Below are 14,822 nucleotides of genomic sequence, written 5' to 3'. Positions count from 1 at the left end.
TCTCTCAGTCTTTGCTCATTTCCTCAGAGCCCCACCTAGAATATCCTCTCTTCACCCTTCATTTACATATCCGTTTTCATCCTCTGGGTCTTAGCTATTTCCCATACTTCCAAACAGACCTCCCAATTTGTAATGGTGTCTGTGAATTTTCATAACTTAAGAAATTGCATCACTTATGTACTAGCTACCAAGTAATGACATATGCCACTGTTTTCTCTGTACTCCCTCAATATCTGTATCATAACATCCAGCCCAGTGACCTCCTTGAAAGACCTACACATTTATATTACAATATTTCTGGGGCTTTTGGCTAATAGTGTTCCTTACTTAAATGTAAGTCGTTTTTGTTTTAAAACTTAGATAATTTTTCCTTCTAACTCAGTAGTTTTGAACTATTTTAGGCCATGCCTTCCTTTGGCAGTCTGATATAAACTGTAGACCTTCTCCCCAGAAAAGTGCTCATGCAAACACGTCCTCCATTTTACATATAATCAGTGGGCTCAGAAGCCCCTCTGAAGCATGTCCTTGGACTTGTTTTGTCTGCTTATTCTCAACTCAGACAAGGGTCTGAGGAAAGGGATTTCTTAATGGGGGTATGAGAAGAAGATAGTTTGGGAGAGAACTTTTCTTGGGAGCCACAGTGTGAGTATGAGAGTGGGGTCTTCTGAGAGGAGGATGACTTTGGCCTGAGGGGAAGAGGGCCTTGCACAGGTAGAAGGACACCAGCGTCCCTCCCCTTGCTCTGTGCTAGACAAGATTGGGTGGACGACGCACTGGGACTCCAGTGGCCAAGCAGGCAGAGCTAATAGTGGAAATGACCACTAGATGTCACCACAACACCACTTAGTTTGCTGGCTTTTGGCACTAGTTGCGTGAACTCAGATGTAGAATAGCAAGAAAGCTGTAGCGATTTCCTGTTAGGGACTGAATTCTGCCAAATGTCGGCAGGATTTGCTTTCATTATTGTTTTTTCAATATAAGGAAGACCAAAGGGTGGATAAAGGTATATTCATTATAAATATATGGAAAGGGAAAGAAAAGATGAATGAGATAGGTCAAGTGGAGAGTGGGACCTGACGCCTTGGTTCTGATTTCCTCTAGAAACGACAATTTCTTGGAAATAGCCTTTCCTGTCTCTGTGAGAATGGATGTCGGCTGAACGGGCTTTTCAGCTAACTAATTACCTTTTTTTTTTCTAACATCTTTATTGGAGTATAATTGCTTTACAATGGTATGTTAGTTTCTGCTTTATAACAAAGTGAATCAGCTATACATATACATACAGCCCCATGACTCCTCCCTCTTGCGTCTCCCTCCCACCCTCCCTATCCCACCCATCTAGGTGGTCACAAAGCACTGAGCTGATCTCCCTGTGCTATGTGGCTACTTCCCACTAGCTATCTATTCTACATTTCCTAGTGTGTATATGTCCATGCCACTCTCTCACTTCGTCCCAGCTTATCCTTCCCCCTCCCCGTGTCCTCAAGTCCATTCTCTACATCTGCGTCTTTATTCCTGTCCTGCCCCTAGGTTCTTCAGGAGCCTTTTTTTTTTTTTTTTTTTAGATTCCATATACATGTGTTAGCATACGGTATTTGTTTTCTCTTTCTGACTTACTTCGCTCTGTATGACAGACTCAAGGTCCATCCACCTCACTACAAATAACTCAGTTTCATTTAATTTTATGGCTGAGCAATATTCCATTGTATATATGTGCCACATCTTCTTTATCCATTCATCTGTCGATGGACACTTAGGTTGCTTCCATGTCCTGGCTATTGTAAATAGAGCTGCAGTGAACATTGTGGTACATGACTCTTTTTGAATTATGGTTTTCTCAGGGTATATGCCCAGTAGTGGGATTCCTGGGTCGTATGGTAGTTCCATTTTTAGTTTTTTAAGGAACGTTCATACTGTTCTCCATAGTGGCTGTATCAATTTACATTCCCATCTACAGTGCAAGAGGGTTCCCTTTTCTCCACACCCTCTCCAGCATTTATTGTTCGTAGATGTTTTGATGATGGCCATTTGACAGGTGATACCTCATTGTAGTTTTGATTTGCATTTTTCTAATGATTAGTGATGTTGAGTGTTCTTTCGTGTGTTTGTTGGCAATCTGTATATCTTCTTTGGAGAAGTGTCTATTTAGGTCTTTGCCCATTTTTGGATTGGATTGTTTTGTTTTATTGATATTGAGCTGCATGAACTGCTTGTAAATTTTGGAGATTAATCCTTTGTCAGTTGCTTCATTTGCAAATATTTTCTCCCATTCTGAGGGTTGTCTTTTCGTCTTGTTTATGGTTTCCTTTGCTGTGCAAAAGCTTTTAAATTTCACTAGGTCCCATTTGTTTATTTTTGTTTTTATTTCCATTTCTCTAGGAGGTGGGTCAAAAAGGATCTTGCTGTGATTTATGTCATAGAGTGTTCCACCTGTGTTTTCCTCTAAGAGTTTTATAGTGTCTGGCCTTACATTTCGGTCTTTAATCCATTTTGAGTTTATTTTTGTGTATGGTGTTAGGAAGTGTTCAAATTTCATTCTTTTACATGTAGCTGTCCATTTTTCCCAGCACCACTTATTGAAGAGGCTGTCTTTTCTCCGTTGTATATTCTTGCCTCCTTTATTAAAGATAAGGTGACCACATGTGCGTGGGTTTATCTATGGGCTTTCTATCCTGTTCCATCGAACTATATTTCTGTTTTTGTGTCAGTACCATACTGTTTTGATTACTGTAGCTTTGTGGTATAGTCTGAAGTCAGGGAGTCTGATTCGTCCAGCTCCGTTTTTCTTTCTCAAGATTGCTTTGCTATTCGGGGTCTTTTGTGTTTCCATACAAATTGTGAAATTTTTTGTTCTAGTTCTGTGAAAAATGCCAGTGGTAGTTTGATAGGGATTGCACTGAATCTGTAGATTGCTTTGGATAATATAGTCATTTTCACCATGTTGATTCTTCCAATCCAAGAACATGGTATATCTCTCCATCTGTTTGTTATCAGCTTTAATTTCTTTTGTCATTGTCTTATAGTTTTCTGAATATAGGTCTTTTGTCTCCTTAGGTAGGTTTATTCCTAGGTATTTTATTCTTTTTGATGTGATGGTAAATGGGAGTGTTTCCTTAATTTCTTTTTGAGGTTTTTCTTCATTAGTGTATAGGAATGCAAGAGATTTCTGTGCACTAATTTTGTAACCTGCTACTTTACCACATTCATAGATTAGCTCTAGTAGTTTTCTGGTAGCAACTTTAGGATTCTCTATGTATAGTATCATGTCATCTGCAAACAGTGACAGTTTTACTTTTTCTTTTCCAATTTTGATTCCTTTTATTTCTTTTTCTTCTCTGATTGCCATGGCTAAGACTTCCAAAACTGTGTTGAGTAATAGTGGTGAGAGTGGACAACCTTGTCCTGTTCCTGATCTTAGAGGAAATGGTTTCAGTTTTTCACCATTGAGAATGATGTTGGCTCTGGGTTTGTCATATATGGCCTTTATTATGTTGAGGTAAGTTTCCTCTATGCCTACTTTCTTTTTATCATAAATCAGTGTTGAATTTTGTCAAAAGCTTTTTCTACATCTATTGAGATGATCATATGGTTTATCTCCTTCAATTTGTTAATATGGTGTATTACATTGATTGATTTGGTATACTGAAGAATCCTTGCATTCCTGGGATAAACCCCACTTGATGATGGTGTATGATCCTTTTAATGTGCTGCTGGATTCTGTTTGGTAGTATTTTGTTGAGGATTTTTGCATCTGTGTTCATCAATGATATTGGCCTGTAGTTTTCTTTCTTTGTGACATCTTGGTCTGGTTTTGATATCAGGGTGATGGTGGCCTCGTAGAATGAGCTTGGGAGTGTTCCTCCCTCTGCTATATATTCGAAAAGTTTGAGAAGGATAAGTGTTAGCTCTTCTCAAAATGCTTGATAGAATTCACCTGTGAAGCCATCTGGTCCTGGGCTTTTGTTTGTTGGAAGATTTCTTTTGTTTTGTTTTGTTTTTTTTGCGGTACACAGGCCTCTCACTGTTGTGGCCTCTCCCGTTGCGGAGCACATGCTTGGGACGCGCAGGCTCAGCGGCTGTGGCTCACGGGCCCAGCCGCTCTGCGGCATGTGGGATCTTCCCGGACTGGGGCATGAACCCGTGTCCCCTGCATCAGCAGGCGGACGCTCAACCACTGCGCCGCCAGGGAAGCCTGTTTGTTGGAAGATTTTTGATCACAGTCTCAATTTCAGTGCTTGTGATTGGACTGTTTATATTTTCTGTTTCTTCCTGGTTCAGTCTCAGAAGGTTGTGCTTTTCTAAGAATTTGTCCATTTCTTCTATGTTGTCCATTTTATTGGCATATAGTTGCTTGTAGTAATCTCTCATGATCCTTTGTATTTCTGCAGTGTCAGTTGTTACTTCTCCGTTTTCATTTCTATTTCCGTTGATTTGAGTCTTCTCCCTTTTTTCTTGATGAGTCTGGCTCATGGTTTCTCAATTTTGTTTATCTTCTCAAAGAATCAGCTTTTCGTTCTATTGATCTTTGCTATTGTTTCCTTGATTTGTTTTTCATTTTTTTCTGACCTGATCTTTATGATTTCTTTCCTTCTGCTAACTTTGGGGGTTTTTGGTTCTTCTTTCTCTAATTGCTTTAGGTGTAAGATTAGCTTGTTCATTTGAAATGTTTCTTGTTTCTTGAGGTAGGATTGTATTGCTATAAACTTCCCTTATAACTGCTTTGGCTGCATCCCATAGGTTTTGGGTCGTCGTGTTTTCATTGTCATTGGTTTCTAGGTATTTTTTAATTTCTTCTTTGATTTCTTCAGTGATCTTTGGTTATTTAGTAGTGTATTGTTTAGCCTCCATATGTTTGTGTTTTTTACAGATTTTTTCCTGTAATTGATATCTAGTCTCATAGCGTTGTGCTCGGAAAAGATACTTGATACAATTTCAGTTTTCTTAAATTTACCAAGGCTTGATTTGTGACCCAAGATATGATCTATCCTGGAGAATGTTCCATGAGCACGTGAGAAGAAAGTGTATTCTGTTGTTTTTGGATGGGATGTCCTATAAATATCAGTTGAGTCCATCTCGTTTAATGTATCATTTAAAGCTTCTGTTTCCTTATTTATTTTCATTTTGGATGATCTGTCCATTGGTAAGAGTGGGTTGTTAAAGTCCCCTACTCTGATTGTGTTACTGTCGATTTCCCCTTTTATGGCTGTTAGCATTTGCCTTATGTATTGAGGTGCTCCTATGTTGGGTGCATAAATATTTACAGTTGTTATATCTTCTTAGATTTACCCCTTGATCATTATGTAATGTCGTTCTTTGTCTCTTGTAATAGTCTTTATTTTAATGTCTTTTGTCTGATATGAGAATTGTTACTCCAGCTTTCTTTTGATTTCCATTTGCATGGGATATCTTTTTCCATCCCCTCACTTTCAGTCTGTATGGGTCCCTAGGTTTGAAGTGGGTCTCTTGTAGACAGCATATATATGGGTCTTGTTTTTGTATCCATTCAGCCAGTCTGTGTCTTTTGGTTGGAGCGTTTAATCCATTTACGTTTAAGGTAGTTATTGATATGTATGTTCCTATTACCATTTTCTTAATTGTTTTGGGTTTATTATTGTAGGTCTTTTCCTTCTCTTGTGTTTCCTGCCTAGAGAAGTTCCTTTAGCATTGTTGTAATGCTGGTTTGGTTGTGCTGAATTCTCTTAGCTTTTGCTTGTCTGTAAAGCTTTTAATTTCTCCATCGAATCTGAATGAGATCCTTGCTGGCTAGAGTAATCTTGGTTGTAGGTTTTTCCCTTTCATCACTATATTTCCTGCCACTCCCTTCTGGCTTGCAGAGTTTCTGCTGAAAGATCAGCTGTTAACCTTATGGGGATTCCCTTGTATGTTATTTGTTGTTTTTCCCTTGTTGCTTTTAATATTTTTCTTTGTATTTAATTTTTGATAGCTGATTAATATGTGTCTTGGCCTGTTTCTCCTTGGATTTATCCTGTATGGGACTCTGTGCTTCCCGGACTTAATTAACTATTTCCTTTCCCGTATTAGGGAAGTTTTCAACTATAATCTCTTCGAATATTTTCTCAGTCCCTTTCTTTTTCTCTTCTTTTGGGACCCCTATAATTCGAATGTTGGTGCATTTAATGTTGTCCCAGAGGTGTCGGAGACTGTCCTCAATTCTTTTCATTCTTTTTTCTTTATTCTGCACCGAGGTGGTTATTTCCACTATTTTGTCTTCCAGGGCACTTATCCGTTTTGCTGCCTCAGTTATTCTGCGATTGATTCCTTTTAGAGAATTTTTAATTTGATTTATTTTGTGGTTCATCATTGCTTGTTTGCTGTTTAGTTCTTCCAGGTCTTTGTTAAACGTTTCTTGTATTTTCTCCATTCTATTTCCAAGATTTTGGATCATCTTTACTATCATTATTCTGAATTCTTTTTCAGGTAGACTGCCAATTTCCTCTTCGTTTGTTTGGTCTGGTGGGTTTTTGCCTTGCTCCTTCATCTGCTGTGTTTCTCTCTCTTCTCATTTTGCTTAACTTACTGTATTTGGGGTCTCCTTTTCGCAGGCTGCAGGTTAATTGTTCCAGTTTTTTTTGGTGTCTGCCCCGAGTGGGTAAGGTTGGTTAAGTGGGTTGTGTAGGCTTCCTGGTGGAGGGGACTGGTTCCTGTGTTCTGGTGGATGAGGCTGGATCTTGTCTTTCTGGTGGGCAGGACTGCGTCCGGTGGTGTGTTTTGGGGTGTCTGTGACCTTATGATTTTAGGCAGCCTCTCTACTAATGGTTGTGGTTGTGTTCCTGTCTTGCTAGTTGTTTGGCATAGTGTGTCCAGCACTGTAGCTTGGTGGCCGTTGAGTAAGGCTGGGTCTTAGTGTTGAGATGGAGACCTCTGGGAGAGCTTTTGCTGTTTGATGCTACGTGTTGTCAGGAGGTCTTTGCTGGGCCAATGTCCTGAACTTGGCTCTCCCACGTCAGAGGCACAGGCTTGACACCTGGCTGGAGCACCAAGACCCTGTCAGCCACATGGCTCAGAAGAAAAGGGAGAAAAAAAGAAGAAAAAAAATAATAAAGTTATTAAAATTAAAAATTAAAAAAAATAAAGAAGTTGGGGCTTCTCTGGTGGCACAGTGGTTGAGAGTCTGCCTGCCGATGCAGGGGATGTGGGTTCATGCCCGGGTCCGGGAAGATCCCGCATGCTGCGGAGTGGCTGGGCCCATGAGCCATGTCCACTGAGCCTGCGTGTCTGGAGCCTTTGCTCCGCAACAGGAGAAGCCACAACAGTGAGAGGCCTGCGTACTGCAAAAAAAAAAAAAAAAAAGTTAGAGTTATTTAAAAAAAGAAAGAAAGAAGAGAACAACCAAACCAAAAAACAACTCCACTAATGATAACAGATGCTAAAAAGTATACTAAAGAAGAAAAAAAAGAAAAAAACGGACAGACAGAACCCTAGGACAAACGGTAAAAGCAAAGCTATACACACAAAATCACACAAAGAAGCATACACATACACAAAAAGAGAAGAAGGAAAAACATATATATATCTATATATAAAAAAAGAAGAGAACAATCAAATCAATAAACAAATCTACCAATGATAATAAACTCTAAATACTAAACTACTGTAAACATAAAACCAGAAACAAATTAGATGCAGAAAGCAAACCCCAAGTCTACAGTTGCTCCCTAGGTCCACCGCCTCAATATTGGGATGATTTGTTGTCTATTCAGGTATTCCACAGATGCAGGGTACATCAAGTTCATTGTGGAGATTTAATCTGCTGCTCCTGATGCTGCTGGGAGAAATTTCCCTTTCTGTTGTTTGTTCGCACAGCTCCTGGGTTTCAGCTTTGGATTTGGCCCCGGCTCTGCATGTATGTCACATGCAGAGGGAGTCTGTTCTTCGCTCAGACTGAGGGGGTTAAAGGAGCAGCTGATTAGGGGGCTCTGGCTCACTCAGACTGGAGGGAGGGAGGGGTATGGTATGTGGGGCAAGCCTGCGGCGGCAGAGGCCAACATGACATTGCAACAGCCTGAGGAGCGCCGTGTGTTCTCCCGGGCAAGTTGTCCCTGGATCACGGGACCCTGGCAGTGGCGGGCTTCACAGGCTTCCGGGAGAGGAGGTGTAGATAGTGACCTGTGCTTGCACACAGACTTCTTGGTGGCTGCAGCAGCAGCCTTAGTGTTTCATGACCGTCTCTAGTGTCTGCACTGATAGCCGTGGCTCACGCCCAACTCTGGAGCTTGGTTAGGCGGTGCTCTGAATCCCCTCTCCTCACGCACCCCAAAACAGTGGTCTCTTGCCTCTTAGGCAGTTCCAGACTTTTACCTGGATTCCCTCCCCAGCCAACTAATTTCTGAAACAGCAAGTTAGTTTTATTACGTAACTCACTTTACTGATATTTCAGCATCCATTTTGAGCCCATTGTGACTATCCTTTCAATAAGAATTTGGGTGATGTGCTATTACTTAACAAAAGGGCATTTTTCTTGATTGAGGCATCTTTTTAAAGTTCTCTTTTCTCCCTTGTAATACAGCCAAGTCTGTTTGCACAGTAGACATTAACTCACTTTGTTTTATGGCCACACATTGCACCCTCGACCCCAGTCAAATCTTTTATAACTGCATATGTTTTGGCAAGAAAGTGTGTATCATAAATCTATCTTCATTAATTTGCAAAAGCAATTTTTTGTCAGGATATCCTTCAACATTAAAAAATGTATTACTCTTGCATTTTGTTTAAAAATGAACATAATGGGTATTTTGTGCTTCAGGGTAGTACAATGATATCAATACATCAGAAACCTAGATGGGATGGTCGCCAACTAATTCTGTCTTGGAGTGTTTGACAACTGACTGTGAAAGGAGTTCATTTCACCTTTCTGATTCCTGAGTTTTGAAAAAGATCCTTTGGAAGTAAATGAGCTTAGTGGGAAAGTAACCCTATTCTTCCACGTGTTCCAAATCTTGTGCACATTCTCTCACCAAACATGGCATTGTTGACACAGTCTGAGTCAGAAAAATGGGTCTCTGGGGAGGAAATGATTTGATGTGTTCAGTGTAGGCTTCCCCACTTAGCCCTCACCCAGGGGAGTCCTATTGGCTTAGGGAGGTGAGCAGCTCTCTCTGTGTGTAAAAGGGACTCGAAAAGGAAGGGAGGAAGGCAGGCCTCTTCTGGTCTATTTTAGAGTTCCTATCGGGGCAAGAAAGCCATGCTTTGTGGGAAGTGTCCACTCAGAAATGCTGCCTCATGAGAGCTAAGGAAGTGAAGTGAGCCCAGCTTTGCAGCAAGGCTTGCGTGGCCCTTGCCGAGTACTTTGGGCCACAGGACCTGTTTCTCAAGCTCACCAATGATTTTATCTCCTACAGGTGCATAGCTTTAAGGGCTACTGGGAAAAACTGAACTCCAACCTGGAATATGTTAAGTACTCCAAGCCACACTTACACTATAACAACAGCGTGGTCAGGAGAGAGTGGCACAGCCTGATCTCGGAAGAGGTATGTGTGGGTTCCTGAGCGCAGAGCAAGAAGCAGAAGCCCAGCCGATTAGGTTCGGTGATGCCCTTAGGCCATTAGGCTGGCCCGTGTTCCAGCATTCTCCCCACTTGCCAGGCACTGCTTATTAATACTGCTGATCCCCAGTAGGGAGACCAAGGTGCTTCTCTGACCTCTCTTCTCTTGAAGAGGAAATTCAAGTGCAAAGAGGTTAAAGGACACACATGGCATGTTCATAGTAGAAGTGGGATTAACATCCAGGTCTCAGATGTGTTTTTGTGCTCCTTGTGTAGTTAAAAATTGATTTAAAAAAAACCTGGGTGTTCCCAAAGTAGTGGTTGCTAGGGGTTAGGGATGGTTGAAAGGAAGAGAGTGAATGTGACCCCTATCAAGGGATAGCACAAGGGAGATCTTCGGGGTGATGGAGCATTTCTGTATCTTGATTATGGTGGTACATTGTGGTATGTGAATCTACATATGTGATAAAATGACAGCACTATACGCTCACTGTACCAGTGCCAGTTTGCTGATTTGTGTATTGTACTGTAGTTATTTATAGAAGATGTAAACACTGAGGGAGACTGGGTAAAGAGTACATGAGCTGTCTGTAGCATTGTTGGATATAGTTGTAGTGTTGCTGTATATAATATGTAGTTGACTTGCAACTATATAAAATATGTAATAGTTTCAGAATAAAACTTTTTTAGGGCAATTGTTAAAGAATTTAGGTGTTCTGATTACCTGGAAAGTACCTCTCTTTTTTCTGAACTCTTAACTATATTGTATTATGACCTCAGTGTGAAAAATGTCACCCACAAAACCTTCACCTTCCACACTTTTGACGTGTTCTCACTCCTAGAAAAAAGGAAAAAGAAGGTCCACGGTGTATGTGAGAAATATTCTTGATAATGCAATAAAGTAAGTAAAATGAGGGATTATTGTAGCTGTAAGATGGTTATATTTTGCAATTACTTTCTTGGCTACCTTTCAGGGAAGTAGCTTACTTTTGTTGCATATCCTCAGCAAGATGATGCTATCAGCTTATTAACGCAGCCACCTGACCCCTATTCTGGAGTTTGGAGCTGGAGTTTCTAGTGGGAAAAATTTATATGTTAAACCTTTTAGATTTGCATCCTGGGGCTAGATGACTTACAAGGAATAAGTGGTAAAGAAAACTCTTATTAGTTGAGCACTTCAGAGGGGTACAAACATTAGGTTGATTTTAAACAAGTGTAAGTGGGCTGGTGAGCTTGCTCTTATTTTGAAAGCATATTTTCTGGGTAGATGAGTCATCTCGGAGTGTTATAAGCATAGGCCCTATTCCAACCCCTGTTCTATTTTCTGTTCCCCTTATTTCCAATAACTGAGAGCTGTAATTGTTCTAAATTATTGTCATTGTTTGCACTAAAGAGTTTTGAGATTTTATAAATTGCCTAATGTGACTTTTGCCAAGTTGATTAAAGTTTTTGAGGTTTTCAGCAGCCTGAGAACAGTTTCTGCGGTGGTTTGATGGGTTTTTAAAGGAGGATATCTTTGTGTGGTGTTGTGGCTTTCGTTGTTTTTTTTTTTGAATAATGCTTCCTGTGTGAATAACATTGGCTAATTTCTTTGTAGGGTGATTTCTAACCTAGAAGCAAGGAATTTGGGTAAGAAAATAAAATAAAGCGTTCTGGATTTCAGTCAGTGTTTTGTAATACCATTCTTCCTCCCACTGTGGGTTGGCAGGGAAATCCCTTCCACTAGTGCTGTGAAGGCAGCACCCTTTACTATTTTCCCATCAGAGTGGCCACCCAGCTCCTTCCATGTCTCTCTTGGCACCAGGTCCTTTGGGGACAGCTGCTCTTGCCGAGGAGTCCCTGACTGTTTGCTTTCCTTCTGTTTCCCCATAGAACTGATCGAATTAACATGCCCTCTGGCTGTCCTCCCAGGGTGTAGTTCCCCTGGGCTTAGATCTGCTTTCTCTCCAGCTGTCTGATCATACAAGGATCTTTGACTTGTATGTTCCTTTCATTTTGGTTAGCACTTGGGCACTCCCTGGGCTAGGTCACAGGGGCACAAAGACAAGGGGCCTCTAGACAAGCAGTGTGGTTATGGGGGGAGAGTATGGACTTAGAGGCGGACAGAACTGGGCTTAAACTCCAGCTTGGCCACCATGTGCTTTTAGGCAAGCCATTTATCCATTTTGTGCGTTGTCCTCCTCAGGGCAAGCGTGAGGAGAAAATGAGAGTCAACAAGGTCGTGTTTACAGTGCCCAGTCCCTCGCTTGGTACATGGGATACCTGACATGGCTGCTTTATCTTTCGTGTGTGAGGAAGAAATGCTAACACATAGCCTCTAAACCAGGGGACAGGCATTACGCAGCTGCAGGGTGCAGGGGGTGAGGGGCTAGGTCAGGAGTGGGGACGAAGGTTGTAAAGGCTTCCCACGGTGGGGGGGTGTGATGTCCGAGTTAAGTCTTGACGAAGAAGGGGAACTTAGCCAGGGGAAACTGGGGGGAGAGGATGCTAAGCGTATTCAATACAGGCTTTTTTGGTGATTTTGTCTGTGCAACTCTTTCAGACTTCCTAAAGGTCAGCCTCCATTAAAAAAGGAGCTGTTGTTTTTATGTCCCACTTCTGTTTTATGGGCTTGGATGTTTAGGTATATGTTGGGCGACCCTAACGGACATTATTTTATATGATGCGTTGCCGCACATCCTGCAGCTGTGCGCACAGCCCGCATGAGCTGTGAAGTCACTGAGTAGCCCCGGGAACCAGGCCATCTAGGCCTGAAGCCAGGGCTCTGCCACCAGCACCAGGCAGGAGGAGTCCGCCAGGGGTGTGAGTGTGCATGCAGGCTCCGCTCCTTGCGTTGCTAGGGGATTTGCACTGTGGGAAGTGTTGCCAGTCTGGCTGCAGTTCCTGTGTGTCCTCTGCTCCCACGACTGGGTAGAACTCCTGTTCCTGTACTTCAGGCCTGTTTGCGTCCCGTTACTAGTTGTTCTCACTCGATGACCTTCGGGGAACTTGCCCCTTCCTCTCATGTGCTTTGGTTGTGCTAGTTTCCTAGGAAAAATGTCACTGTCAGAGATGGAACATTCCTTGTGAAGTTCAAAACAGCCGTGAAAACTACTGGGCTCTAGTTTTGAATTGTTTACCATGAAGGCTGTGTAGGATCCAGTTAGGATTTATCTCAAGGGGTCAAGAGGCATCCGTGCCCTCCCACACGGAGTCCTCAGCCCCCTGACCAGGGCAGTTCCGCCTGTTGACGGGCTCGTGACTCAGGTTCTGGGAGAGGAAGGTGGGGCATGAAGGTGCCGTTAGCAGAGCGTTAGGGCAGATCTTCCTAGAGACAGCGTTTTCCTGTCCCCCCAGTCTTGCTGCTGCGGTGCAAATCAAGGTGGAGAAAGTGCCATTTGGTTTAACCTTACATGCCACTCTTCCATCTCAGTTAGCTACCTTTTCAGTCCCATAACTTGTGCCAATTATTCTTATTTACCGCAGTAACTGACTGGTCTCGCCTCAGTAACTCTATAAACTACAAGTTGGAGTCAGAAAGAAGGGCGTCATGCGCCCCTTCCACTAAGTCCCCTCCCTGGGTTTGCCCCTCCCTTAGGGTTTAGAGAGGGCCCAAGTTGTTCATTCTCCTATGAAGCAGAAGGTCTTAGTGGTGAGTCTTCACCCTGAAGAGAAATCAAAGTCAGAGTATATTGGTGTTGGGAACGTGTTCCTTGTTTTCTTTCTTTCTTTCCCAGTCTCTGCCTCTCTGGTTCACAGCTCTCTCGCTCTCTCTCTCTCTCTGCATATCACTAAGTAGTAAGTTGCAGCGTGTAGAACTAGGTCACACTGAATGAAAAATTTTCATCCCATCAGGGAATTGTTATGTTTTCCCAGTGACTCAGAGAAGGGAAACCCAGGCTGAGGCCTCCTCCTTCCAGCCGATTCCCGAAAACCACCCTGCTTGACTGTTGCTCTGTTTAATTTCAGAGCCAAGATTAACACCCCTCTTCCAGGAGGAAGACAACCACCAGCGGCTGCTTATGGGGCTGGTAAGTGGTCTGTGGGCTGTTCAGTGCTGGTGAACAGTGGGCTCCAAGGAGAGGAGGAAGGGCTAGATTGTACTTCTCATTCTGTTCTTGTTTTTCATTCACTCTTTCAACACAGGGTTGTTGCCAGTCACTCACTGTAGGTTCAGTGGTGAGGAACACATATATAATTTCTGCCCTCTTGGTACTTGTAGTCTTGTGAGAGAGACTCAAATTAATCAGTGACCTCAATAAATGTATAATTATAAAACATCATAAGGAAATGTATAGCACTGAGAGTTTTTAAAATAGGAAACAGCAGCATCTCTGTAGCATTTGTATTTGGGTTTAAAATACAACGGGATAAAGTATTTTTTCTCAAGAGGTCCTACCACTAGGAAGACCAAAGAGATGTAAATCAAAATAAATTAATTGAAGAGCAGGATTGGCAAATAAATCCAAAATCTTAAAAAAAACTATTAAACATCTGAGAAGTCTAATAAAGTATTTTTAATACTGTGCAGGCTTAGGAATGGGATAATCTATTACCTTAAATATAGGTAGTTGAAAAATATGAGAAAAATATGTGTAAATACATATTCATACACTTAAAAATTCTAGTTAAACAAAGTTTCCTTGGCAACTAGAAATGACCAAACTTGAGCCAAGAAGAGATAGAAAGCCTGAAAGCATAATAACCGTAAAATAATTTGGAAAAAATATGAAAGATTATCTCCAAAAAAGGCCCCAAGTTATTTAATAAGTTTGTGCTTTCAGAATTTTAAGGACCAGATCATTCTCATGTTATGTAAAGTATTTTTGAAAAAAAGATGGGAAGCTTCTTAATCACTTTAAAAAGCCAGCATAACCTTAAAACCAGAATCCGACAGTGACTACTTATGCTTATGAATATAGATACTACAGGCGTAATTAAAATACTTCCCAGTGCTCTATTTGAAAATACAGCATAGCCACATGGGCTTCTTTCTAGGAAGGCTTAATATTAGAAAATATATTAATGTAATTCATCACACGACTAAGTCAAAGAGGAAAAAAAAGATTCTATAGGTGCTAAAAGTTGATAAAAGTAAAATTCCACTCCTGGAATTTTAAACAAAGTATAGTCTAATACTAATAGCCAGCATCCTTCTTCATGTCACATTGGAGGCATTCCTATTAACGTCAGAAAGAAGTTAAGTATCCTTGCTATTTTCATTAAAATTTTACATTGTTTTAGAAATTCTAGCCAATGCAATAAGAAATGAAAGTAAAAGAAGATGCTATGATTGTCTAACGCAACAAACAAAATAATCAACTGGGAAAATAATAAAATT

At 41.4% G+C, this 14,822-nt stretch overlaps 1 protein-coding gene across 2 annotated transcripts in view; it reads left to right on the top strand.

Moving 5' to 3' along the window:
- GSAP (gamma-secretase activating protein) overlaps window positions 1–14,822 on the top strand; it is a gene marked incomplete at its 5' end in the record, with an annotated part of 88,339 nt that overhangs the window by 57,553 nt on the left and 15,964 nt on the right. For both annotated transcript variants that reach the window (XM_082846651.1, XM_082846650.1), the window contains 4 exons: window positions 9,360–9,488; window positions 10,345–10,403; window positions 11,100–11,131; window positions 13,451–13,512. In XM_082846651.1, coding sequence (XP_082702777.1) covers window positions 9,360–9,488; window positions 10,345–10,403; window positions 11,100–11,131; window positions 13,451–13,512 — 282 coding nt within the window. The remainder of the gene's footprint in view (window positions 1–9,359; window positions 9,489–10,344; window positions 10,404–11,099; window positions 11,132–13,450; window positions 13,513–14,822) is intronic.

Source organism: Leucopleurus acutus, assembly GCF_964270905.1.
Source record: "Leucopleurus acutus genome assembly, chromosome: 9".
Taxonomy (NCBI): Eukaryota; Metazoa; Chordata; class Mammalia; order Artiodactyla; family Delphinidae; genus Leucopleurus; species Leucopleurus acutus.
Note: the sequence above shows the minus strand (reverse complement) of the source record. Positions and strands in the feature narration are given on the sequence as shown.